This window comes from Papaver somniferum, chromosome 7 (assembly GCF_003573695.1).
Source record: "Papaver somniferum cultivar HN1 chromosome 7, ASM357369v1, whole genome shotgun sequence".
Lineage (NCBI taxonomy): Eukaryota > Viridiplantae > Streptophyta > Magnoliopsida > Ranunculales > Papaveraceae > Papaver > Papaver somniferum.
The window spans coordinates 152,825,623-152,852,990 of record NC_039364.1 but is presented as its reverse complement, the minus strand read 5'-3'; the positions used below and the strand labels follow the sequence as shown (position 1 = coordinate 152,852,990).

Genomic DNA, 27,368 nt, shown 5'->3' with positions numbered 1-27,368 from the left:
ATTGATATTTCCAATAAAATCAAGTCCACAGTGCATCCCTCATTCACTTAGCAGAGTTGAAGGAGTTTGTAGCATCCATTGATGAACGGTGTTGCATCTACTTCAGAAGTCTTATCATGGGATAGTGAAGGCTTATCAATTATAATTCAGCTATACTTTGATCGTGTCGGTGTTGAATCGGTGTGTCACGTCGAGATATTGTGCTGAATCTAGAGGCGTTATTATTGAAGGTGTACTCTTTGATTGGGAATACAATTCGAAGGCTTCTTATGTGCTTGAGCGCTGAAGCGTCGAATGTCTTATGCTTGATCGTCTCGGCTCCGTGTATCTTCTGTCGATTCAGCATTCCGCTGCGAGGGATTCAACATTTGTGCAGACATCAGAGATTTTTGATTTTGTGGCACTCGTGGACATTCCTGCAAGTCTATGGAGAAATTACCAAAGTGTTCTTTGTCATGCTTCCGTCATCTCTCAGTGGTGAATGTCACAGTGAGATGCTCGATTCGAAGCGGTGTCAGGTTCAACTACTTGGTAAAATATTGTTGGAGTGAGATTACCCACTCATAGCGTCTTGTAATAGCAGGATGCTAGCTGAATTGAGTCCCCATGCTAGAATAACATGTGAGGGAATGAAAGACATAGACATGGAAGGAATGAGACTTGCCTGAATGCGAAACCTCTTGATGAATTTCTATGTATCTTTTGCAGGTTATTGTTTCAACCTCGTCAGAGTTCGAATTTCCTCCAAGTGGTCTGATGATGGAACGTCCGCCAAATCTTCTGGATCAGAACTTTCTTTGTTGGAGAGATGTGCAACAAAAGACTCTTTGTTTGTATTCATGTTTTCAGCATGGGTCCATGCTATCGCGTTATATCTTGTATTTTTCTGATTATGTGAAACTTGTTATATGTTCAGGTTGAACGTATTTTCACCTTGAGAGTGATGTATACATAAGCATCTCTGAGCGTTCCTTCATGGTCTCTGATTGAGATGGGTGCATGAGTAGCTTCTTGTCGACTGATGCCTGTGACTCCGAGGGATTTCAGTGGAATGATGTTGATGACGTTGTCAGTATCGATCAACATTCTTCTGAATTCATTTCCTCTAAGATGGACTGTGGTAAGAAGTCCACAGTCATGCATCTCCTTGTCTGTGGCAGGAGGTTCTGGAGGCACTTCTAGAATATGGTTCAAATCCGTGAACATGTCTTCCTTTTGAGCCTTTGACAGATAAAGCAATTCGCATACATGCCTGATTGAACTGCTTCTTTGACTGGTTGTTCGGAGATTGTGAAAGTTCTGGCTGGAAGAGGGTCTCTGTGTAATATTTTAGTCACCAAGTTAAGTTCCCCAGATCTGACTTTTTCCTTGAATATGCGCTTCAAGATCCTGCAGTCGCTGGTGGGATGATTGACGAACCTATGGAAACGGCAGTAGCGAGGGTTCTCCAATTCTTCTTCAGTTGGTTTTTTTCTGACACATGGCAGCTTGATTGCACCATCCTGGATCCAAACATCCAGTAGTTCGATCACCTCTTCGATGGAGAAAGGGAAATCAGGTTCTACTGGATCTCTATTTTGAGTTGGAGCTTGTGCATCCCGGATTTGACTACCCCTTTTTTGGTGATTTCGGAGGAGCTAAAGAAGCGTGCTTGCGCTGTGATTCGATTTTCTGTTTGCTCCTTTCTGCAAAAACATTTGTCGAAGGCTGGAGATTGTACTGATTGTTGAATAGACGTCGGATGCTTCGAGATTCCTCGACCTTGCAGACTTTGATCTTTCTAGTAAAGCATTGTTGATCGCTTGGCTTCTCCATGGAGTTCTGAGAAAGTATGGAATCGCAGATTCTCCAGCAAGGCTCTGTATTTTGGGATCATTCCGCTGTGTTCATGCTCCCCTGGTGCCTCCATGAATCACGTGTTCTCGAGCGTTCCCTGTTATGTTGTATAGTGTGGACGTTGGGGAAGTGTAGCTCTTTGGGAAAGGAATTATTTGAGTAGCAACAGGATATGGAGGTTGATGACGGTGGACAGATGGTTTCTTGTCTTTTCCTCGATCCTCCATGAAGCGTTTCATGTCCTCACGAGTGATGAAGCATGCAGGTGTTTTTGTTGGTGGGTTATCTGCAGCCTTGTGGACTTCATCATCATCTACTACATGGATCAGAATGACTTCAGGACCAGCGGCCGGAGATGTTTCTTTGTATTTTCCTTTCTCCTAAGCTTTCCCTGACATCTTGTCAGTGGGAGTTTTGATATAATTGCACAACTCTTTCTGAGTGGTGGCCATGTCAATCTGATTTTTGGCGAGAGTCCCTTGCACCTTCATGAGTTCAGCTACGGTAGGTGGATTCTCCCTAACTACCTCAGGACGTCGGCCGAAGAGAGATTGATTTTCGTTGTTGGTGTGAGGAGAAGTATTATCACCACTATTTCTGTAAGGAGGAATGGTGTCTGGAATACCACCGTTGTTGCTAGTGATAGCGATGTTCGCGTTAGGATTTGTAACTGAACCTGACCTAAGATCAACCATTTTGCGAAAATGTGAGATTGCAACCGAGAGATTAATCTCCCACTGTGGTCGCCAATCTGTAAATGGGGAAAAACTGTTTGCTGGTTCTCTAGGAAAATGGAGAGTCGAGCGTGCTGTCAAGACTCCACAACCGAGCGAACTGTTGAACCTCACACAGATGCACCGCTGCAAAGGGGGTGCTTAGATTCGGGAAATCAATCTGTGTGACTCCGGCCTAAACCAAGACAATGGTCGTTCCAGAGTCAATTCATTCGCAAAGAGGGAGATGGGTTGATCTGTAGGAGGGAAGCTGAGATTTTTGTGGGATCAGTGATGATCAAGGATTGTGGGTGTGTTGAAGGTTTCTGCAATATTGCTGAACTGTTGAAGTTGAGTTCTGTGAATAAGTTTATATCGAGTTGTTGATGGATAATGATGATAATCGATGATTGACGATATCTTGATGTCCTCGATTTAGACTTATTTATATTGCCAGAATGATGTACCACTGATCCTTGTAAGTGTGACGGTTTCTTGAGTGAAAGAGTGGAAAAGTGAGAGATCGCGGCAAAGTCAGTTCCATGTCATGCAGAGACTTGACTGATCGTGCACCCACTACTTTGCTAACTACTTCAACCGTTTACACGACTTACGCACATTTCTCGTTGTGGATGAATCCACGTGTCGTAGACCGCCAAACTAAAACCCTAAATGATATCCCTCCATTTGTGACGTGATTGATATTTCACGAATCGTGGAGTCTGCAAGGCAGACGTGTATTAGTTATTCAGTTGTCGACTTATTTTGACTGTGAATCTAGTTTTGTTAAATCGAGCATAAGTGGTGAATGCTCAGTGATTCATGGATTGAATATGTAGTTCTTTGAGATGTCAATGAATTACTGACTAGAGCGACTGAACAAGTATTGCTCAACTCGACGAATTGCTGAATATTGAGAGTTTGTCGAGCATAAGTGGATCGAATATGTAGTTCTCTGAGATGTCAATGAATTACTGACTAGAACGACTGAATACGTATTGCTCAATTCGACGAACTTGATAATCTTGGCGTGCAACTGAGCAAGTATTGCTCAATTCGACGAATTTGATAATTTTGGCGTGCAACTGAGCAAGTGTTGCTCAATTCAACAACATACTGAATATTGATAATTTGACGTGCAATTGAGCAAGTGTTGCTCAATTCGACAAACTACTGATGAATTACTGAACATTGATGGTTGGATCAATATTCGAGCAACTGAGCAAGTATTGCTCAATTCAACGAATTATTTATTAGTGTCGTGACCCAATAAATATTAATCAAAAATATTGGTGAATTATCGAATATTATTAATTTGGATGTTGATTGCTGAATCAACATTATTTTGTGTTTGAACTTGCTCAGAATGGTGATTCGTGGAGCGTTTGTTCGAAACCCTAATTTTATCAATCCTTCATCAATTGGTGAATTGCTGAAAATTGGTCATGAGTGAGGAGGGACCGACAACATGGGATGATAAGCGTCCATGGGTTCCCAGTGCTCGAGTGAGCACGCACCAGGGTTCTCAGTTTGAGAGTTGGTGAAAGAAGGATGATTAAATGCAGGTTTCATCATTTATTGAAATATTGTTGGATTCATCATTAGGTGATAAAACCTAGGTATGAGAGATGAGGACCGACCAAGAGAGCATGTGACCGGCTCTTGGTGGTCACGGGACTAGTTGTTGGTCATTTGGAGAATCCCCCAGTTGGTTGGAGAGAGTTCGGGCCCAGTATAAGCAATTGAGCAAATTAGGTCAAAATTATGAAAACCTGTGAGACCGGCTTTGTGCAAGACCTAGGAATGACTTTGGTCGGTCATGAAGTCATGCACATGTTTCCGTGGTGTCCATGTTTCCATACTGAGAGTTTCAGTATTTTCTGATGCGCGTTCGAGCAACGTAGTGAATTTTCAGAAGAGTTTCATCTTGACTGAGAATTCTCGATTTTTGTTGGAATGAGCATGTATGCTCAATTCATCAATATTTTGAGAATATTAAAATAAAGGTGTTTTATTATTTAAAATTATCGTGAGAGTCTAGCCAGTCGTGTGACTACGTTGGCTTTTGGTTTTTTCTGATTTGAGTAATATTCGAGAAAATATGGAGAAATCATGAATTTTGCTCAAACCCCAAGAGTTTCATGAATTAAGGAAAATAATAATTATGAAAGATTAGGGATTGAAAGGTGTGGGACCGTCCATGGCTAGGGCATGGTCGGCCGGCTAGGTTATCCGATCCCGCACACCTTTCCCTATTTTATTATTTTTCATGAATCCTTGAAGTTATGGAGAATCCACGAGTTTTTGTTGAAACGGAGGAGTTTCGTGAGATTAGGGAATAATAATTATAAAAAGCTAAGGATTATGAGGTGTGGGACCGGCTTAGGCTTAGGCATGGTTGGCAGGTTAGGTTGCCCGGTCCCGCACACCTCTCCTTATTCTATAATATTATTTCGTGAATCCACGAAGTTATGGAGAATTCACGGGTTTTGCAAAAACAAGGAAAGTTGCTAAAACCAAGGAGTTTTCGTGAGTTCACGAAATAACAAAAAATAAGGAAAATAATGGGAGAGGCATGGACCGAGCATGGCTAGGGCACGGTCGGCCGGCAGGCTGGTGGGCCCGACCCTGGGCGTCTCTTATTATTTTATTAATATTTATTGTTTTCTCCTGTTTTGCGAAGGATTCCTCATTATTTCATATTTTTGGACACTCGTTCGTGCATCCGGGTGCTCGGTCGTGCATCATTGTCGAGTACACTCGGACCATTTTTGTGGGGCTTACTCAGTGATGGTCCAGATGCCCGGTTGTTGAGTATCTATTACTAATTTATGAATTCAGTGGAGAATAATCCATGAAACTGAGTAATAAAAATGAATAGTTTTTCATTATTAATTCGCAGGATCAGCTGTGGATTCGACTACGAATTCAGAATAATAAAACAAGCATTACCATCCTATGGGATTGTGGATTCGACCATAGAATCGGAGTAATTAAGATTATATATTACCATTTCATGAGATCAGTGGATTCGATCATGAAATCGGAGTAATGAGATAGCACAGTTGTTTTATTGCCATTTTATGAGATCAAGTCGTGGATTCGACCATGGAATATGAGCAATTGTTATTGCCATTCCATGGGATCAGGCCGTGGATTCAACCATGGAATAAGAGCAATTGTTATTGCCATTCCATGGGATCAGGCTGTGGATTCGACCATGGAATAGGAGAAATAATAGATTATTCTGGGAATTCATTAGTGAATGTCACGGCAGGATTAATCTATTACAGAAAAGATATTAGCCAGTTAAAGCGTCACATCTATTCTGAATGGTGCTTAGTCATGGAGTCACGATGTTTTTTACAACCTGAAGGCGTTAGTGTTCTCAATCTACGGAGAACCGCCTGAATCTATGCACAGTCTCTCCACATAATCAGGGAACGGTGAGTGTCACCGACGTCCTGAAGGCGCCCGACGCCCAACTATTCTTCCATGTGGAGGTGGGTCTCTCTCCTGCAGTCAAGGAACAGTGAGTATCACCGACGTCCTGAAGGCGTTAAGCTCTCAATCTACAGAGAACCGCCCAAATACTTTATTCTGCATAGAGGTCACGACGAAATGCCAGGGATCGAACGCTCAGCTGGTGGAGGCTTTTCGAAAACATATTCATCATGGATTCGTAAAATATGAATCATTGCATGCCTGAAACCTGTGTCAAAAACATGCCTCATGATTTTACGATTTTTGCCCTTTGTTGAAAATCCACCATCTACAATACAGTACACAGAACATCGATGAGATAGCATTGGGTAGCTCAGTTGTTCCTTGCTATTTGTTTCCTAATCATTTGACTCTTGACATGATGTCGCAAACATATACTTATGGCACACATAATGAGCCACTGTCACAACTGCCAGAGATAGATTTCAGTTTACCATTTTCTAATGAAGTCGGCGTAGCACGTCAATTACAAGTTCCAAGGGTCGCTTGTCTGTATAACTTTCAGGAGACGAATTTGACATTGGTAAGTACATTTACATTTATACTCATTTTTATTATAAGTTTCTTGAATATTTTACTAAATTCTCTAAGTTATACTTGTAGGATGATTTCATTATGTTTATGGAACAACAATGTTCATTCCATCTTGGAGATCGTCAAATCGTATGGGACTAGACATACAAAATGGCTACAACTTCATGTTCCTCATCTGGAAGATCTACATCTTCTTCAGTACCATCTATCCAATCCCATATAACAAACAATCCATATGGAGCTACTGCGTCACAAAACCTCACATTGGGTGGTACATATGAATGGCTTACAGGTCAACAATTTTACACTCCTGCGGTCGAAGATGGAGCTACTAAATCACAATATCAACAACAACATCACCAAGGAAATGAATTTATCGATGCGTTGTTGACAAAAAGTGAGACTAACATTTTTTATGATACTCAGTTCGGCCAACAACAACCCCATAATTTCTTTGACATGAATTAAATTACTTGTCGTAGTGTTTAAAGTACTTGTCGCAGTGTTTATGAAACCATATGGAGTGTTATTTTTTTTATGGAGTGTTATACTTTTAGGTGTTATTTTTTTATGGAGTGTTATACTTTTAGGTGTTATTTATTTTATAGTGTTATTTGTTTTTTATTTTTTATGGGGTGTTATAAAAGCTTTATGTTTTCGTTGTATTAGGTACATTATGCAGGGAGCTTTGAGAAGAATTTTGTTCGGCCTTCCGGATGATGAAGATGATATTGAGACGAATGTTCTAGCAGTGGCTACACTTTTGGAGACGCATAGGAGGCAAGGAATACATCAACCCGCCCGAATGAAGTCAAGACCCGTCAGAGGGTGCACAGAAAATATGTAGATGCCGATGCTCGTATGATGCAACAATACTTCAACTTTAATTGTATGTATGGGTCAAAGAAGTTCAAAGGTCGGTTTGCTTTGCCTCGTCCCCTTTTTATGAGAATCTTAGAGCAAGTTTGTGATCATGACCATGATTTTCGCCAAAAAAACGGATGCTTGTGGTATTCCTGGTCATACTCCATATATGAAAATGGTTGTCGTCATGAAATATTTTGCCAAAGGTGTTGCACCCGATTCCTTAGATGATTACACACAAATGGGAGAGACCATTATCTACTATTATGCTATGAAGTTTATAGATGCAATTATTTGGATTTATAATGGTCGATACATGCATCAGCCTACCGCTCAAGATACATAAAGGATTTTGGCAGAGAATAAAGCTCGAGGATTTCCTGGGATGCTTGGTAGTGTCGATTGTTTTCACTGGGCATGGAGAGCATGTCCAATGGATCAAGCAGGATCCCACTGCGTCTACAAGTCATATCCCTCGGTTGTTTTGCAGGTGATAGCTACATATGATTGATGGATCTGGCATTCCTATTTTGGGTTGGGTGGACGTTTGAAACCTCAACAGCTATATTTTCAGGCTACCCTATAAATAGAGAACTACTTTTCCTTCATTCCTCACACCAAAATCAATTGATTCTCTTATTCATTGATTTTGTTCTTCTTCTTCACATAATTTTTTTCATACAAAATTATGGCACACTTTACTACGAAAGAAGATGAGGCACTAATTTATGGTTGGGTTGTAGCAAGCAACGATCCGATGAAAGGAAAAGATAAAAAAAAGGTCCAATATTTTGGAGGAAGATTAATGAAGAGTTCCTTAAAATATTTCCTAGTGGTACCGATAGGGATAAGAAGTCACTGCAATCAAGGTGCAACACGTTGAGAACCGAAGTGAGAAGATATATTTCACATGTAAGGTCGTACTTCCGAAACAAACATACGGGGTTGAATGAACATGATTACGTAAGTACTTGTATTTATTTTTTTGATGTTTTTTTCCCATTTGATCTCTTTCTTTCTTTCTGAAAATGCGGGGTTCTAACAACCACACCCAACAATTCGTTTGGCAATCTGAAAGGACTTACTCCAATACACTTTCTAGAGAATCAACTAGACAGACAGACTCAATCTAGAATAAAGTATATCAAAGAGTTTAATATCTCTAACTCTTAATTCAATCCGCAATCAGCAAATAGAAATCTGCGAGATCGATTGAATATAAGAGGAATTACTTGAAGGGTACGAAAAACCAATATTCAAGTGTCAATCAATGTAAATCAACAACCCAGGGTTGGATATTCTAATTGATTGATCTTAACACATAACCTGTGATATTTCAATTATATAACAAAGTATAACGCGGAAAATAAATAACACAGACACCAGAATTTTGTTAACGAGGAAACCGCAAATGCAGAAAAACCCCGGGACCTAGTCCAGATTGAACACCACATTGTATTAAGCCGCTACAGACACTATCCTACTACCAATTAACTTCGGACTGGACAGTAGTTGAACCCTAATCAATCTCACACTGATTCAAAGTACGGTTGCGCTCCTTACGTCTCTGATCCCAGCAAGATACTACGCACTTGATTTCTTTAGCTGATCTCACCCACAACTAAGAGTTGCTACGACCCAAAGTCAAAGAATCGATAAACAAATTTGTCTCACACAGAAAAGTCTATAGGATTGAATAAATCTGTCTCCCACAGAAATACCCAAGAGTTTTTGTTCCGTCTTTTGATAAATCAAGGTGAACATGAACCAATTGATAAACCGGACTTATATTCCCGGAGAACAGCCTAGTATTATCAATCACCTCACAATAAACTTAATCAACTAGACAAACAAGTTATTGTGGAATCACAAACGATGAGACAGAGGTGTTTGTGATTACTTTTCTATCTTGCCTATCGGAGATATAAATCTCAAGACAATTTTACAATTGCACTCAATCACGATAGAAACGGCAAGATCAGATCACGCAACTATAAAGAGAATATTTGGGTCTGGCTACACAATGCCAATGAAATCTTCAAGTCGTTAACCTACAGTGTCTCGAGAAGAAACCTAAGGTTAAAGGATAATCGACTCTAGTTATGCAACTAGTAGCACACAGGAGGTGTGGGGATTAGGTTTCCCAGTTGCTAGAGTTCTTCTTTATATAGTTTTCAAATCAGGGTTTGCAATCCAAGTTACTTTGGTAACAGAGCATTCAATATTCATATTTAGATGAAAAACCTGATTCAACCAAGCTAATATCTTTCAAGTGTTAGATCGAACTTAGCTTGTTACACACAAATGAAAAGTGACTTCATTTAGATATGAGTAACTGTACCTAAACGTGTATACCTTTGTGGGCTCAACAATAGTTAACCGAAGTTAGCCATATGAACATTTTCATATCAACCATATCCATCTTAACCATAAATAGTTCAAATGACTCAAATGAAGCTACTTAAAGAGTTGTTCAACTGATATATTCTCATGGATTTATACAAGAACACAATTGAAGCAAAATCAGTTTGAATCAATACATGAACATTATAGCCATGGTTTGCAAATATTGCATTCCTTATTGATAAATGTTTTAGGTTCATGTAAAACTGATTTTAGAAAGTAACCACTTAAGTATGCGTACGGGTATGCTACTTAAGCAACCGGATTTGAGTTTGTTTTAGTTTTCAAACTCAACAGAAATTCACGGACATGAACTTTCCGCCAGTATGCGTACCGGTACGCGTACTTTAGGTAACCGGATGAGTTTGGTTTTGGTTTTCAAACTCAGCAGAAATTCACGAACGTGAACTTCCGCCAGTATGCGTACGGGTACACATACTTACCCATTCTCCTACAACCTTTTTGTATACACACAAGTATGCATACTTTAGGCTCTCGGTTTTGGACTTATACACTAATGTGCGAACACACTATGCTTATATCCAAAGAAGGTTACAGGATTCTAAACTCTTGTATTTCAATCATAGAAACATTCTTCTATAATGACAATACTCGTTTTCACACACTATTAGCATCAAATCAATTTTCAAGATATTGAAATAATCATTATTGAAACATTCCAAGTCTTACACCAAATGATTGTATCACACAAACCATGTAAGATGTTACTCGGTAATTTTCTCATGATATAAGATGAACTTGGTCGAAGCGAAAGCTTACCAACACATATTTCGAGAAATATATAAGCGAGATATACTCAGCTCGAAATCTCAAATGTGTATAGAGAAAACTACATCGTAACACGACTAATGTCTCAATATAGGAGATAGAGTAGAAATATACTTTCCAAGTGATAGATGAGTTTAAGTCTCCACATACCTTTTGTCGATGAAGTTCTACAAGCTCTCCTTAGTAGTTCTTCGTCTTCAAGTGATAAACGCCATGAAGTCTAAGCTCAACTACACAAACTATGTCCTAGTTCGAAACATCTATAAATAGGCTAGAAATCAAGACTTATAGTTTTGATCACTAAAATTGACAAACATGCTTGAGATAGAAACGCATGCGAGTTCGACCGAGCAGTTCTTTAACAATTTCTCTAAAAAAATTCTTTCATTCTTTCTCTAATACATTTTTTTTCCAAGTATCGTCTTGGACAACAGAATGATGAAGCATAGTATACGAGACTTTGGAGACATGAATCGGTTTTCCAGATTCTGAAGACCTATCAACCCGACGACAACCTAGTGGTGAATAATGATAATGTAGTTGGTACTTCCACTCAACCTAGTCATCCTACTCAAGACAATGAAGTTGATACTTCCGCTCCAGTATCTATGGATGAAGATTTGGAAAATATGGCAGTGTTTGGTAGCTCATCATCTACTCATAATTCCGAAACCTCGGACATATCTCGTAGAAGACGTTTTTTTCGAACAAACAGATGATGTTAGAAGTGCAGGAAGAGATAATGCAAATAAAAGGGCTCGTGAGGATAAAGCATCGCAAAGAGCAGATAAAAAAATGGATATGCTCATCGAACTTCTTGAAAAATCACAAGAACAAAGGGTTGCAAAGTATGAAATAGAGGAAGAGTACCTCAAGAAGCACATGGATGACTCTACAATCTTGCAAAAACACAACAAAGGGAAGCTGACTTGAAGATCCTACGCCAAAACTTGAATGAATTAGAGGAATGGGAGAAACCCCTCTACAAACTACGGAAGAACGAGATTTTGCTCCGTAAAGGATTACCACCAATCCCCTAAATTAAAGTAATATATGAGTAATAATTTAAGTTATTTAGAAGTTCATTTGTAATTAAGTTATTTGGAAGTAGGATTTCAATTTCAATGTACTTTTTTATTTTTTAAGTTATTTTAATTTCAATGCAAATTTTTGAATTTCTTCAAAAAAGCATTGTAACTTTGTTTTGCAATGTACGAAAGATATTTCCGTTACTTTGGTAAATCTTTAAATTTTGAAACAAACAACCATTGGAATAAATTGTCAAACATTTCACAATTCAAAATTTGAAAACATAGTCGTTGGTGATGTAAAACCTAGGTATAGGAAAAAAGGAACATTTAAAAATTCAGAATTTGAAAAAAATAACCGTTGTGGTGTAGGAAAAAAATAAAGGTCAAGCGTTGTATTGTGCAGCGCTGAGAAGGAGCGCCGAATGGAACATCGCCTGGGTCTGGCACTGAATAGTTCAGTGCAGATGCTATGGAATATTCGTTCAACGCTGAACCATTCAGTGAAAAGGTCATTTTTTCAGCGCTGAACTCGCTGCTAGTTGGACTGAGAGCACATGCTAGGAGAGAGAAATAGTGTTAACTTTTAGGCCATACTTTTTTTTTGAATTGAAACAGTTAACTGCTAATATAGCAGCTCAATCTAGCCCATATGACTTAGCCTAAAGATAACTTCCCCTTCCATTCTCCACTAGGTCCGCTACTTTTGCATATTTTTCTACAGCTAGCTTGAAAACCTTCTGGTGAGAAATATGTAAGGGAGTGCTCGTAAACCATTGGTCATACCAGAAACTACCGGCTTTTCCATTTGAAATTTTAATGTTTAATGTTTTTTCAAGAAGCCATTTTTCACTTTGAATTCCTTTCGAATACGTACTCACATAAGGCAGTTTGATTTCTTTTGGGTAAAGTACATCTTCATCAGACCTTGTTCTTATTTGAACCGCCTTCTCCTAAAATCTTGCTTCTAAATAGTGTATCTCCAACTCGATTTGGCGAGTAAAGGCTTATTTGTGAATCTAAGGTTCCTCGTAGCCAGAGCAGATGATTCCTTTGATTTGCATATTTTTACCCAAGACACCCAACATATTTTATTCTTTTCTATTGTGGAATCTCATGAAAAGTACAACAATATTCTGCTAGAGTGAAAGCTATATTTGTTGGGTTAGAAATAAAAAATAATATAAAACTATACATTATTAACAGAACAAAAAAATAAATGGAACTATATATTAGTAGAAAATGAAGATGAAGACGAAATAGATTTTTTTAATATGAAAATAGAGATAACTGTTGGACAGTTACTCAACTATAATATTTGGAGCTACAAAGTTAAGACTAGCCTCATGTAGAGTCACAAAGTTTCCATGCACAATAGCATGACCATTAACGCTACAGATTGTAGATATTGAAACAAATACATCAAATTTGGTCTCTTCCAATTAGCGTTTCAGAATTTTAGTGTTGGGAGCTATAGTTGCCAGATTTGATGTCGCAGAGTTCTGATTACGTCGAATCTTGACTGGATTACCTAGCACAAAAATATTTTTTTTTCAAAATTTCCATCACTTATTTGGTGGAATCCCAGGTTAAATATCCCTTGGACTTCTTTTTGCTAGAGCTCCTTTATTTCCTCTAAAGTTGCATCATCTTCAACATGAAATTGTTTGTTTGTTCTCTGCAACTCTTTGGACATATGCATGACTGCTAAATCAGCTCATGTTCTTTCTTGGTTTGGTTGAATCTTGATAATGGCATAACAATAAAAGCAAAGTTAATATAGGGAATAGGATTGGCATTTCCTTCCTTATATGAAATATAGTCCATGGAGCTTATGGTGATAGTTATGCCAAACTTCTCCTTATGGTGTCTGGTAATCCTTTCGCTAGTGTCCTGATTATTTATTTGATAGTAGAGATTGTTGAGAATATGACTTTTATTGTAGATGAATATGTCAAAGGAGCAAAGGTGATGTCTTAAGTTGTTGAGAGTAAGCTCAGCTTACGGGGTGATATTCCTGAATATGAAATTACATCTAGCTTTCCAGATAACCCAGCGGGTAGACATAGGGACCCAACTTTTGATAGAGTTTATTGAGCCAATCCATTAAAGAACTAGAACCTCTAAAATGTGATGGTTCCCGCCAAACAGTTGAAAGGAACATAGAAAGCATAGGGACAGAACGTCAGGGTATGGGATATGTCTTCTTCAACAGTTTTGCACATATTGTAGATGAGATCAATCTAGTTGAGGATGCTTATAGTCTTAGAATTGGTGGGTAGGATACCGTGAGCACATTCCCATATGAACTTTTGGATGAAGGGGGAAGTGTTAGAGAACTACTCGGTCGAACTCGCAAGCGTTGTAATCTCAAGATTGTTTGTCAAGTATAGTTGCCAAAACTATAAGTCTTGATTTCTAGTCTACTTATACCTAAGTCTCGGACTAGGATAGAAAGTGTAGTTGATCTCTAGACTCTACGGCGTTCATCATGCAAAGACAAAGAACTACTCAAGGAACTGGTGGATCTTCATCGACTAGAAGGTATGTGGAGACTTGAACTTATCTATCACTCAAAAGTCTATCTACTTTATCTCCTATCTTGAGACAAAAGTCGTATTTCTATATAGACTTCGATTATACACAATTTCTATTTCGAGCCGAGTTTATCTCGCTTATTTATTTATGGAAATATGTTTTGGTAAGCTTTCTCTTTGGCCAAGTTCATCTTTACAAGTGACGAACGTCATGTTGATTGTTTCAATCTCTTGAAAATCGCTTTGATGAAAAATAAAGTGTGAATAACATCTATATAACATCCTCTAAGAATGTTTCAATGATTGAAATAAAGAGTTTGGAACATGTAACCATCCTTGGATATAAGCATATAGTGTGTTCGCACATTAGTGTATAAGTCCAAAATCGGGAACCAAATGTATGCATACTTGTGTCTGTACTAAATGGTTGATGGAGACTGCGTAAGTATGCGTATCCTTACGCATATTGGCGGAAGTTCACGACCGTGAATTTCTACTGAGTTTGGAAATCAAAACCAACTCAATCTGGTTACCTAAGTATGCGTATACCTACGCATACTGGCGGGAAGTTCACGTCCGTGAATTTCTACTGAGTTCGAAAACCAAAACAAACTCAAATCCGGTTACTTAAGTACGCATACCCGTACGCATACTTAAGTGTGTTACTTTATAAAATTGGTTTGTTCATGAACTAAAACATTTATATAATAAGGAATGCAATTTGCAAACCTTGGCTATAATGTTCATGAATCGATTCGAGTGAATCAAAACCGATTTTGCTTCGGTTGTGTCTTGTATACTTCTATAAGATCTAAGCAATTGAACAACTCTCGAACTAGTTATGGTGAAGATGAATAAGATTGATATGAAAGTGCTCATATGGCTAACCATTGGTTAACTACTGTTGAACCAACTAGGTGTACACGTTTAGATACGGTTACACAAACCTAAATGAACGTGCATTTCATTTGTGTATAAGAAGCTAAGATTCGGTCTAACGGTTGAAAGATTTTAGCTTGAATCTAATCAGGTTTCATCTAACGGTGAATATTGAATGCTTTGTTACCAAGGTACCATTGATTGCAAACCCTGATTTGAAGACTATATAAAGGAGAACTCTATCAACTGGGAAACATAATCCCCACACCTCATGTGTGATACTAGTTGTATAATTTAGAGTCGATTATCCTTTAACCTTAGGTTTCTACCGAGACCCTGTAGGTTAACGACTTGAAGACTTCATTGGGATTGTGAAGCCAAACCAAACTATTTCCTTTGTAGTTGCGTGATCTGATCTTGCTGTTTCTATCGTATTGAGTACAATTATAAAATTGGCTCGAGATTAATTTCTCCGATAGGCAAGATAGAAAAGTAGTCACAAACATCTTCGTATCATCGTTTGTGATTCCACAATATCTTGTTTCGCTAGTCGATTAAGATTATTGTGAGGTGATTGATATTTCTAGGCTGTTCTTCGGGAATATAAGTCCGGTATGTCAATTGGTTCATGTTCACCTTGATTTATTAAAAGACGGAACAAAACTCGTAGGTATTTCTGTGGGAGACAAATTTATCTATTATTGTAGACTTTTCTGTGTGATACAAATTTTTTTATTAAAGTCTTCGACTTTGGGTCGTAGCAACTCTTAGTTGTGGGTGATATCAACTAAGGGAATCAAGTGCGTAGTATCCTGCTGGGATCAGAGGCGTAAGGAGCGCAACTGTACCTTGGATCAGTGTGAGATTGATTGGGGTTCAACTACAATCCAGACCGAAGTTAGTTTGTAGTAGGCTAGTGTCTGTAGCTGGTTAATACAGTGTGTGTTCAATTTGGACTAGGTCCCGGGGGTTTTCTGCATTTGCGGTTTCCTCGTTAACAAAACTTCTGGCGTCTGTGTTATTTCTTTTCCGCATTATACTTTGTTATATAATTGAAATATCACGGGTTGTCCGCTGAATCGATCAATTGGTAAATCCAACCTTTGGTTGTTGATTGAAATTGATTGATCCTTGAACATTGATCTTTGGTACCGTTCAAGTTAATTTCTCTTGTATTCAATTAGACTCGCAAATTGCTATTTGCTTGAGTAACTATTGAATCGAGAAATTGAGATATAACTCCTTAGTATAATTTTCTTAAGATTGAGTCTGATTGTCTAGTTGATTCTCTTGAAAGTATATTGGAGTTGGTCCATACAGATTGCTAAGAGAAATATTGGGTGAGGTTGTTAAACCCTCACTTTTTCAGGAAGTATTAAGTTTTCGAGTGTCTTTCTAAACAGAATTAGGAGTGTCATCTTTGTCTTGAATTTTCTTGTTTTACAAAGATTTGAAAGTGAAATAATCCCTGTCATTCAAACTCCATATTACGGTATACTCTTCTTGGAGATTGAAGGGAGTAGCATAGATAGTTGCTTGATCTTTTGGAAAAAACCATAGATACATGGTGTCAGATTCTTATTCTCCCATATTGTTTAAAAGTTGGTTAATCGAATTCATATATAATAGGAATTGAATGGGTTTGTCTATAAGAGTATCCTTATCAGAAGTCCATCTATCCTTCCATATTTTAACTTTATGTTCGTTTTCCATTTCCATTTTTTTTGTATGTTTTTCATTCATTCTAAATTTACTTTCGAGGCCCAAGAATCAATATTTTTTAGGCCGAGTACTCATTCTTATGACCTCCTGACCTTCAAAGTGCTTAGTTTTCATGGTAGAAGATGATATACTTGAAAACTCAATTGATTAGGCTAAGTTAATTTGGAGAGAGGGTTATCTTTTTACATAAAGTTATACATGTAGAGATTCGGTGTAACAGGGGTGTGAGCATAATTAAAGTATGAACAAGAAAAGGTCAAGAAAGAATTTGAAGTAAGTGGGTAACGATTATGGTTACCCGTTAAAAATTAATATAAATGATTATCCTCTAAACTACGCGAGACTATTACCGCTTTACTTTGGATTCCAAAATTCGATCCTTGCTTATAGGAGCTAACTTGGATTAGGCGATGGTATTTTTAACTAGTATCCATAAAGGGTAAGAATTTTTACAACAATTTCTATTTATGTTATTATATATTTATAAGGCTGTTTATACCCAAGATGCATGGTCTAGATTCATGCTGAAGTAAAAATGTTTGTTATTCATTTGATATCTAACTATATGCGTGTATAAATGTCTCAACCAAAGTGTTGTTTCAATTGGTTGAACCCAATCTTGTTATTGTTTATAACATCATCAATAGTTGGTGGCATCGTACCACGAATTTAAGATTGCATCCATGAAATAATCATTTTTCTTACTAGTAAATCAGCCTTTTATTTTTCGTTGTCACCTTTCCAATAGATGATTCTGTAACTGAAAAGATGATGTTTCATTTTAAGTAAAATTCATCAGGAGAATTTACGAATAAAAGAAAATTTCAATGGATGATTCTGTAACTGAAAAGATGATGTTTCATTTTAAGTAAAATTCATCAGGAGAATTTACTAATAAAAGAAAATAAAAATAAAAACAAGAGGGTGCATAAATCTAGAACCTTCTGAAAAAAAATCGAAAAATCGAAATGATACATCTGCCATCTCATCCAAAGCGTAGCATTCAAATAAATTCCTTGTTTTTGTTTAGCATTTTTTTCTTTTTTAAGAAGCACTCAAGACATGATAGAAACCATCTGAAGGGGGGAGAACTTGATGTCACCCTAACCAAAGTATCCTTTATCACCATCTTCTCCCGATGACTTTGAAAAATGTTGGACAATCATCATATTCATTATCGTATGTACATATGTCTAGTCTACTAAATATATTAGCATCAGTACCACATCCATGGATAACTTATCATAGGAAATCCGTTTCTCATTTCTTGCTTTTTGAGAATAAACCTCACCTCCTTAGATGGTCTGACTAGCGAGTCCCTTTATAAGAACAAGGACTCGCAGCGTTAACACTGTTACTACCAGGATTAGTAGCAGTACTTGGGATTTTATTAGCAACTGTCTTTACAGTTTCCTCAATAACTTGGTTAGCAGCTCGAATAATTCACGTTCAACACTATTTCAATTAATATTCTCTCTTGTTTTGTAATTTCACATGTAAGGGAACGCGTTGTAGATAACCTAATATTCACTGATTCACGAGCTACCAATGTGCTAGGATATACTGCATGGATCTCTTAACACTGACTATCAGTATTTTCTAGTTTCTTCTTAGTGGAAACCACTTCATTAATGTAGTCAGTTAAAGTGTTAACAACAAGTATAAATGATGAATTGCTATGTACATTAGTGTTTCCAATAGAAACTTCCTTCAAAGGTTTTGCGACATACCTCATATTAACTTTTTCTCTCAGTTGTTGCTCATCATTCTTTCCACTAAGCTGTCTTTGAACAATTTCAATCCTTGTAAATCCAAGACAACGTTTGTATTCACCAAGACTATGTCATTGATTTATAATGGGTGTAAAAGGAAGGTAATTTATTAGAGGTGAAGTAATCCATTTTCAAATAGAATTTCATCATACATATCATCAAATAGATCAATTTCTACAAGTACCCTTACAAAGTGACATCAAGTTTTATTAAAAATTTTAACATCTACCTTTAATGGTGTTCCCGTTTAACTTGTGATTTATAAATAGAGTCTTCTTGCATCAATATTTGAAACTTACTCCATATATACGACTCCATACTTAAGCAGGTGTTTGTCGTTGTCTATCGTTGTAGATAGAACAAACCAGTCTTCAAAGATGGAACCTATTGATCAAATCTAGGTAAGTTTCCCTAACCGAGTTAAACTTAAATTAATAGTAGTCATTCCCTAATGATGAGATTAACCAGGAGATGCTTTAAGGCATACCATTACAACTTTTTTCATGATATCCTCAATCTTCGTAGAAGGTAAACCTTTAACAAGTATTAAACGACGTACAATATTATTCTTGCATTCCTCTACTCCTTTGAGGTATTCATCCGCTGAAATCTTGATAGATATGTGATTCCATTTAATACAAAGCTTGGGTAATCGACATATATGAATATATTAAGCTTTGGGACTATTAACTATATTCGCATAAGATAGCTTTTACAATAACGTAATTTGTAGTAGTAACAACATCAAATGATTTAGGTATTGATAGATAAGGATTAAGTAACTTAGTGTCCCCATGATCAGTAGATATGAAGAAGAAAAAACATGGAGAAACCCTATAAAAGTTTTTTCTTGCCCATCCTTAAAGTTTTATTTTTCTATCGAGTTACTTTACCTGGTGAACTAGCTTTAGTTTTTCAAAAAATAAATTAAAAAATGAATGACTTGAATTCGAAGGTATTACATATCTTTTGACCTACACTGCTTCTATTGAGAGTTTCATTGTTGCAAAAAAAATGTGCGTGAAAGATTCGAATGCATCTGATGTCCTTTCAGAAAATTAGAAAAGAAAAAAAGAGAAAATAATAGATATTTGACAGAGTGATATGTATTCAACTTACATTATTAACCTTGGAAAGAGTCATAAACTAGTAAAAATCAATCAAATAGAAAAGCAAGGCATGTGGGAGAAACTTGTAAAGTCAATCTTTTGGCACACTTATAATATAACCTTAGATAATAATAATTAGAAAGAACAGTAGACTTGGGCAAAAGATTCTTACATGTACTCTTTTGGTTGCAACATGGACAGATTAAAACTACGAGAGGATTGCAAAAGTGCACATGCATATTCTCGGAACTTGATATACCTTTTTGATTGAATAGAAGATTATGAAGAAGAGGAGTTTTTCAGACAATATCAATTTGATCGGGGTGGTGTTTATACGTTATAATTATTTAAGTAACTGAAAAGTCGTGCTAGTAACACCTAAAAACGTGTATGGAAACCTATCTTCTTATATATTTCGTAAACAATTATTTTGTTGAATCTTTTCGTATATCATGTTAGGAAACAATGAGTCCATAACCAAAAGATTACTTTCTGAAAATGCTGCCACATGGTAAATAATTTTGTTTATCCAGAAAGCACATAGTTGATCAATTTGGTTGCAAGACATCAACGCTGTAAAAGTACCCATATTTGTAGAATTTAATCTACCTTGTTGATTGAATAGAAGATAACCTAAAGGAAGTTTGGTATCAATTTGGAATGGTGTGTATACGACATAATTAATTAAGTAACTGAAAAATCATGTCGGTAATGCTTAAAAACATGTAGCAAAATCTATCTTCTCATATTTTTGGTAAACAATACTTGGTTGAATCTTTTCAAATATCATGTTAAGTAACAATGATTCCATAACGAAAAGATGTATCCGTTTTTTTTTTATCGTTATTTTCAGATAATACTGCCACATGGCAATTTATATCTTCAGAAAATTTAAAACTAAATTTGGTTGCTATGCATCTTTTTTTTTCTTTTTTTTTTTTTTGATAAGAAGACTTTTATTTATTTATAGAGGAAGTTTATATTACATATGATGTGATCAATACTGAGCTTGATCTTTTCTAAGAAAACAGATTTTACATGACTAGACATATTCTCTGTGGAGAAGTATTTCACTTTCTTAGTTCTAACTTCCTTTGCAAGTCTATCTTCAACATCTACATATTTCCTAGTTTTGAATAGAAAAGAAGACGAATTACAGTAATTAAAAGAAAATTTGCATCTGCTGATGCTATTTTGAGCTCTCCAAGGTAGGTCTTTAGGGTTGACTTCTCCATTAATAGTCTTCACCAAGGTCTGGCAGTCATTGATTAAGCAGCAGTTGCTGAGATCTAACTCCTTCATCCACCTAAGAGTTAATTCCTGCTTTAGTTTCATCTTCTAAAGAGCAGGAGGCCCAACTGCATCCTGCACGACAATCACTTCTATTTCCGGTTTTTTCCAAAACAGAAATTGCAAATCACATGGTGAAATCAGATTCCATAAAGGAAGCATCAAAGAAGATAAACCAGTCATAATCTCTGAAAATGTTTTCATTAATATCTCATTGAGTATTTCTGTTAGAAATAGAGCATCTCTATAAAGGTATAGTCATGGGAATAGAGTAATTCTGGTAGCTAGTGCTAATAGTATCAATCAACTTTTGTGGCTCTGGCACAATCTTATCAAAGTTTACACGATTTTTGAATTTCTAGATGGACCAAATAATGAAAGAAATTTTATCATGACTAGTTTTAAAAGTATTATTGTTCATCCAAAATTTAAACCAATTTTAAAACATCATGACTCCTAAAATAGCAGATGTTTTTAAAACCAAACTTTTCCCAGATTTTTTTTTTGTAAAAACACAATTGACAAAAAGGTTCATTTCATCCTCAAGGATGTTACAATTACAAAGCAAACAGAAACGACTAGACTCTTTAACATATCTAGACATTCTGCAAACTAAAGCTAAGGCTCCAGAGACAACTTCCAACAAAACATATTCACTTTAGGCAACCTATTTAGGCTCTAGATTTGTTTCCAGAAGCGAGCCTCGTCTTTGTTGATATTAAATTTAGTTAGAAAGTTATAAACAGACTTGGTAGTGAGCTGACCTGACCTAGTTGAATTCCATCTAATCCTATCAGGTTTGTCGAGATTAATATTTATAGAGTTTATAGCATTAAAAAGAGAGTTATCAATATAATTAGAGATAGTGTTCATATCCCAGTCACCACTAGCATTAACCAGATCACTGACCTTAGAGGGAGTGTTATTGTCATTATTGATAGGTTTAAGAAGACTAGTCTGATTAGGAAGCCAGAAGTCAGTCCAAATGTTAATATCATTTCCATTATTCACTTGCCAAGTACAGTTAGATTTTATGACTTCCAAACATTTTCTAATACTTGACCAAAACCAAGAGATTCTATATTTCCTAGTTTTTTTCAAAGGGTTGTGATTTATGAAATATTTGTATTTCAGAATTTTTTCCCCAGAGTTGATCCTGATTGTGAATCAGCCTCCAAACAAGCTTGGTAAGTAAGGCAAGATTGTGTTTATGAGGAACTCTAATTCCTAAACCTCCTTGTCTAATACTCCCCTCGTCTCTAAATAATAGGTTTGTTTGTGTGTAAATTTGCACACAAACCTGACTATTTTTTAGAAACAGAGGGAGTACCTTTAGTAATGCTAGGCCAAGCTTTAGGGAAGTAACACTTTTTCTTATTTTTCCTTTTCCATGGTTGCTACACATCAACGTATATGTATTCTCCATTTTTCTTTTGTATGGAAGGAAAAACGTGTTTTAGAGATAATATTGATAAAACTAATTACATATTTGATCTGTGGCCGTCTAGATTGGTCGATATTGTGTTTTTAGATGGTAACACATGGCATATTACAATTGTATAATTGGGCCGACCGACCGGAGGGTCCGAAGAGTTCCTAGGAGGGAGTTCCTTTTATGGCCACTTTTTTGTAAATTGAAGCCTAACAAAAATGTTCAATTTGATAAAAAGATTGGAAATGGATTTGGTGGTAATATTTGGGACATGAAAAGCCTAAAATGTCCCTCTTTTTAGTCTAATTATTACATCCTATTTTTTAGGAGTATAATAGGCAATCAAACTTTAATATAACATATCTAAAAATCCAAGCCTTATAATTTTACAAATTTTATATCATTCGAAAGGATTTTAAAAAATCTACATAACGAGTACAAACAACAATATAAAATTTAGTGTTTTTACGAAAAATCCGATAGAGACTTTTAAAATTTAATGCATAACTATCATGCGAAGCACCACAAAGGATGCATAATACATGGGGAAATCGGTGTAAACCACCACAAAGGATACATAGCACATGGGGTAAATTGATGCAAACCACCACAAAAGATCCATAAAAAATGGGGAAAATTTATGTAAACTACCATAAATTGTATGCATATCAATTTTAGCTTTATAACACCTTTATCCATAATGATGTTTCGATTTTCTTTATGACTGTCCAGACCGTCCAGACCATGGCCGTGAGAGACCGTGTTAATTCAGGTCAAAAAAAAAAAAAAAAAACCGTGTTAACTGTTTTTTAAGCGTCAATGCAGATTCTAAATCTTATACTAAAACAACCTTGAATGTATATGATGTTAGTGATGATGCTGCGATGATGATTAAAAGCTAAAAAAATTTAAACTCTCCCCCAACAACACTTGCACTTTACACGAGAGAAGAAGAAAGTAGGAAAAGAGCTCAACCAAACTGAATTAGCAGAAGCTAATTAGTCAAGCTTAACCCAATTCATTAATTAAACCAAAATACCAAACACGTACGACTGAAAATGAAAACACAAAGAAGTTTTGGCACTCTCTCCCTCTGGTCCTCCTCTCACGGTCTCACCAATAAATCCGAAAGAAAAAGAGATCGATTGACCAAACCCCAAGCTTTTGTCCCTCTCTAGTGTTTAGCACATCTCTTCCAAGTTCCAACTAAGAACTTGTTTGTTTGCAGCTGACTCGGCGTCTGAATCTGAGTCAACCCCTGACTCGGACCGAGTCAGCAGTCAGACCGTTTGTTTTTCATTTTGAGTCAGATCTGACTCGACCTCTGACTCAGACATAACCCCTGACTCGGACTCATTTGAGTCAGGTAACAAAATACCCCTGACTCATGGGACCAAACCACTGACTCACTTATTTCCGAGTCAGATGAGTCAGATCTGACTCAAAACAAACATATCGACTCAGATCCAGATGAGTCAGGTGATTTCACTCAGATCCAGATGATTCAGATCCAGACGACTCAGATGAGTCAGGAGTAAACAAACATGGTATAAGTTAACAAAAAAAAAAAAAGTCTTATTTCTTGTGTCTTTTCTTACTCTTCGTCTACTATAAAACCATCTAACCCTCCCACTTGATTCCTCAGCTTGGCGTTCTCCCTTCTCGAGAACAACAAGCTTCCACTCATCTCCCCTTTCTTTTCAGTTTCAATCCAAAAATAAAATCAAAGTAAAAATAAAATGGAATCATCAATTTCACAATCGCCAGCTCTAAAATCCTTAATATCATACCATAAACCCCATTATCATCAAATAATGAAACATAAATTCTTACAACGATCATCGTCACGTAAAACACGTACGGGAACAATTCAATGTATATACAGATCAGATTCGAGGAACTTCACAGGTGGAATTGGTTTGAACAGGACAGATTGGCAAAGTTCATGTGCAATCTTAGCAAGCAACGTTGTTTCTCAACAACCAGAAACAGAGAAAGCAAACAATTCAGAAATCGCAGCAGTTAATGGTCATAAAACTTTAGATCTTGCTCCAATTGTTGATCAGAATCTTCCGAAACCTTTGTCACTGATTCCAGATCTTTCTCCGGCTCCTATGCATGGAAATCAGCTTCGAGTTGCTTATCAAGGTGTTCCCGGTGCTTATAGTGAAGCTGCAGCTGGTAAAGCTTATCCAAAATGTGAAGCCATTCCTTGTGATCAATTTGAAGTTGCTTTTCAAGCTGTTGAGCTTTGGTTAGCCGACCGAGCTGTATTACCAGTTGAGAACTCACTCGGTGGTAGTATTCATCGAAATTATGATCTTCTACTTCGTCATCGTCTACATATTGTTGGTGAAGTTCAATTACCTGTTCATCATTGTTTATTAGTCTTACCAGGGGTAAGAAAGGAGTATTTAAACCGAGTGATTAGTCATCCACAAGCTTTATCTCAGTGTGAGTTAACTCTTACTAAACTCGGTCTTAATGTTGCCCGTGAAGCTGTTGATGATACAGCAGGAGCTGCTGAGTTTATAGCTTCAAATAATCGTCGCGATACAGCTGCTATAGCCAGTGCTAGAGCTGCTGAGTTATATGGCCTACAGATATTAGCCGATGGGATTCAAGATGATTTAGGGAATGTGACTCGGTTTGTTATGCTAGCTCGTGAACCGATTATACCGAGAACAGATAGACCGTTTAAAACGAGTATTGTGTTTGCTCATGATAAAGGGACATCGGTTTTGTTCAAGGTATTATCCGCATTTGCATTTAGAAATATAAGTTTGACTAAGATTGAAAGTAGACCACATAGGAATTGTCCTATTAGGTGTGTGGATGATGCTAATGTGGGCACAGCTAAACATTTTGAGTATATGTTTTATATTGATTTTGAAGCATCAATGGCTGAGCCAAGAGCTCAAAATGCTTTAGCTGAAGTCCAAGAATTTACATCTTTTCTTAGGGTTTTAGGAAGTTATCCTATGGATATGACTCCTTGGAGCCCAAGAAATGGAGATGAATGAAGAACAAAGATGATAATATGATAATGAAGAAAAAAAAAAGGGGAAGATAAATGGGTTATATTTATTTACTTTGAAATTATTTTTGATTTGTTTTAATTTGATGTCTATTCTAAACCAACCAAAAGAAAGGAATTGGTTTGGATGGACGTAATATATATACTTTGGTGTTGTGAAACCAAGTCATGTTTTTATTCATATTGTTAGGTTGTTAAGTGAAAAAATGTGAATATTGTCACGAAGGTATCTTGTATGCCATTTTTATGGCAGAAATGTGTATCCACAAGAAATGATAGAAAAACAAAGAACTTTCTTTATTTTCTTGTAGTTTTCATGTTTTTCCACATATTTTTTAGTTTTGAAGTACATGGTTTTCTTGATCTTCACCGTGAGATGACCTTCTAAACTAACAAAAACGCTAAATTGATTACATTCACTAGTTCTTGCTTGGAAATCCAAAATACTAAACTGACCGGGCACAGAGGAGACTCACTTACCCCATAATCCTTTTTGCTAGTCCACGAGTCGGGAAGCTCATGATTAAAAGTTGACATCATGTCTTTCGGTGAAACATCCAACTTCTCAGTGAGGGTATGGAAAGAGGCATTTATATTGTTTAATAGGCAGTTTTTGGTTGGTCATTGTCCACGATACTTTCACCTAATATACTGATGAAATTCGGGCTATCTTGTGGGCGTCTTAAGTCTCTGTATTCTACATAGCATTATTTCTATTGTGTTCGCCAAAAATCCAGATCGAGTCGAGTGACTCTCCGGACTCCCATCTGTAAACGAGAACAACATTTCGGCACATACGACGTGGGTGTACCTCCTAGTTTTTGTTGTAGGTGTACAATACATAGTTGATTGATTCGATAAAACTAATGACAAAATTCATACATTTGAAACATTCCTAGATTCCACTCCTAAGATGATTTTGATACAAATTTGTGTTAGGTAGGAGAATGATTAAGTAAGAGATACCGCTCACGAAAACAATAGATTAAGTAGGAGATAGGCCAAGTCAAAAACGTGTTTTTCCTTAAGGCTCTACTTATGTTTGGACCTTTGGTCTTACCAACATTAAGAGAAAAGTAGTTTATTAATTATTATATCATTCAACCTAACAAGGCTGGAGAAGTACGAATGTATGTGGCTGATGCTGATTGAAGTGTATGGATTCAAGAGAGTCGGGGGTTGGTGGAGTATGGCGCGTGTGAGTGATAACAACAGAATCTTCGGTGGGCCGTAGAAATGTGGGTAGTTGAGTTATATCTCACCGTGAAACTTAACGTTAGGGCCAATTACAGAATGGTCATATTTTTGTAATTCATTTATAAAATTGTTTTTTCATCCGATTAACACTTTTGAATAAAACAGCGTTATCTTTTCCGAAAATATCCTCTTTCAAAACACCCTTTCTAGTTAACTGATTGACTGAAGTGGTGGTGATGAAGTGGTGGTGGCGGTGGTGATGGTAGAAGTTTAAGAATCTCTGCTAAACCCCAAAGGGGAAGCGGTGAACCCTTTGGGTGAATGCGGTGTAACGAACCTGAATGCGGTGTAACGAACCTGAATGCGGTTTTACTATCCTGAATGCAGTGTAACGATATGTAAGCGGCACCACCACCACCTACAAAAGGCATCACCGTCAAAAAAATTATAATAAAAGCAAAAGTTAAAATTGTGTATGGAGGGATAAATATGAAGGACACGTAGATAATTTCATTAACATATTTAACTGTGAGTCACCACTTAATTCTCTTTTTAACGGAAGTACGATCATTTTGTTAATAGTCTGTAACAGTTATATGTTTTTGTGAATCGGGTCCTAATACTAGGACTGTTTTGTACATTTTCCTTAAAGTTATATCTGTCTATTTATTTGTCACTTTATATATAACGTACATAACTACGTGGCACACCATTTTCGTTCA

The 27,368-nt window shown here is 36.7% G+C and overlaps 1 protein-coding gene across 1 annotated transcript; it reads left to right on the top strand.

The window, feature by feature from the left end:
• The first annotated feature begins 24,044 nt into the window (after nucleotides 1-24,044).
• On the top strand, nucleotides 24,045-25,749 carry LOC113298789 (arogenate dehydratase/prephenate dehydratase 6, chloroplastic-like). Its single transcript, XM_026547621.1, has one exon. It carries the CDS (start codon nucleotides 24,152-24,154, stop codon nucleotides 25,433-25,435), a length of 1,284 nt encoding a protein of 427 aa, XP_026403406.1. The 5' UTR covers nucleotides 24,045-24,151; the 3' UTR covers nucleotides 25,436-25,749.
• Nucleotides 25,750-27,368: the final 1,619 nt, after the last annotated feature.

Excerpts from the sequence above, each read along its gene's own strand:
- LOC113298789 (XM_026547621.1), top strand. The coding sequence starts at position 24,152 with ATGGAATCATCAATTTCACAATCGCCAGCTCTAAAATCCTTAATATCA.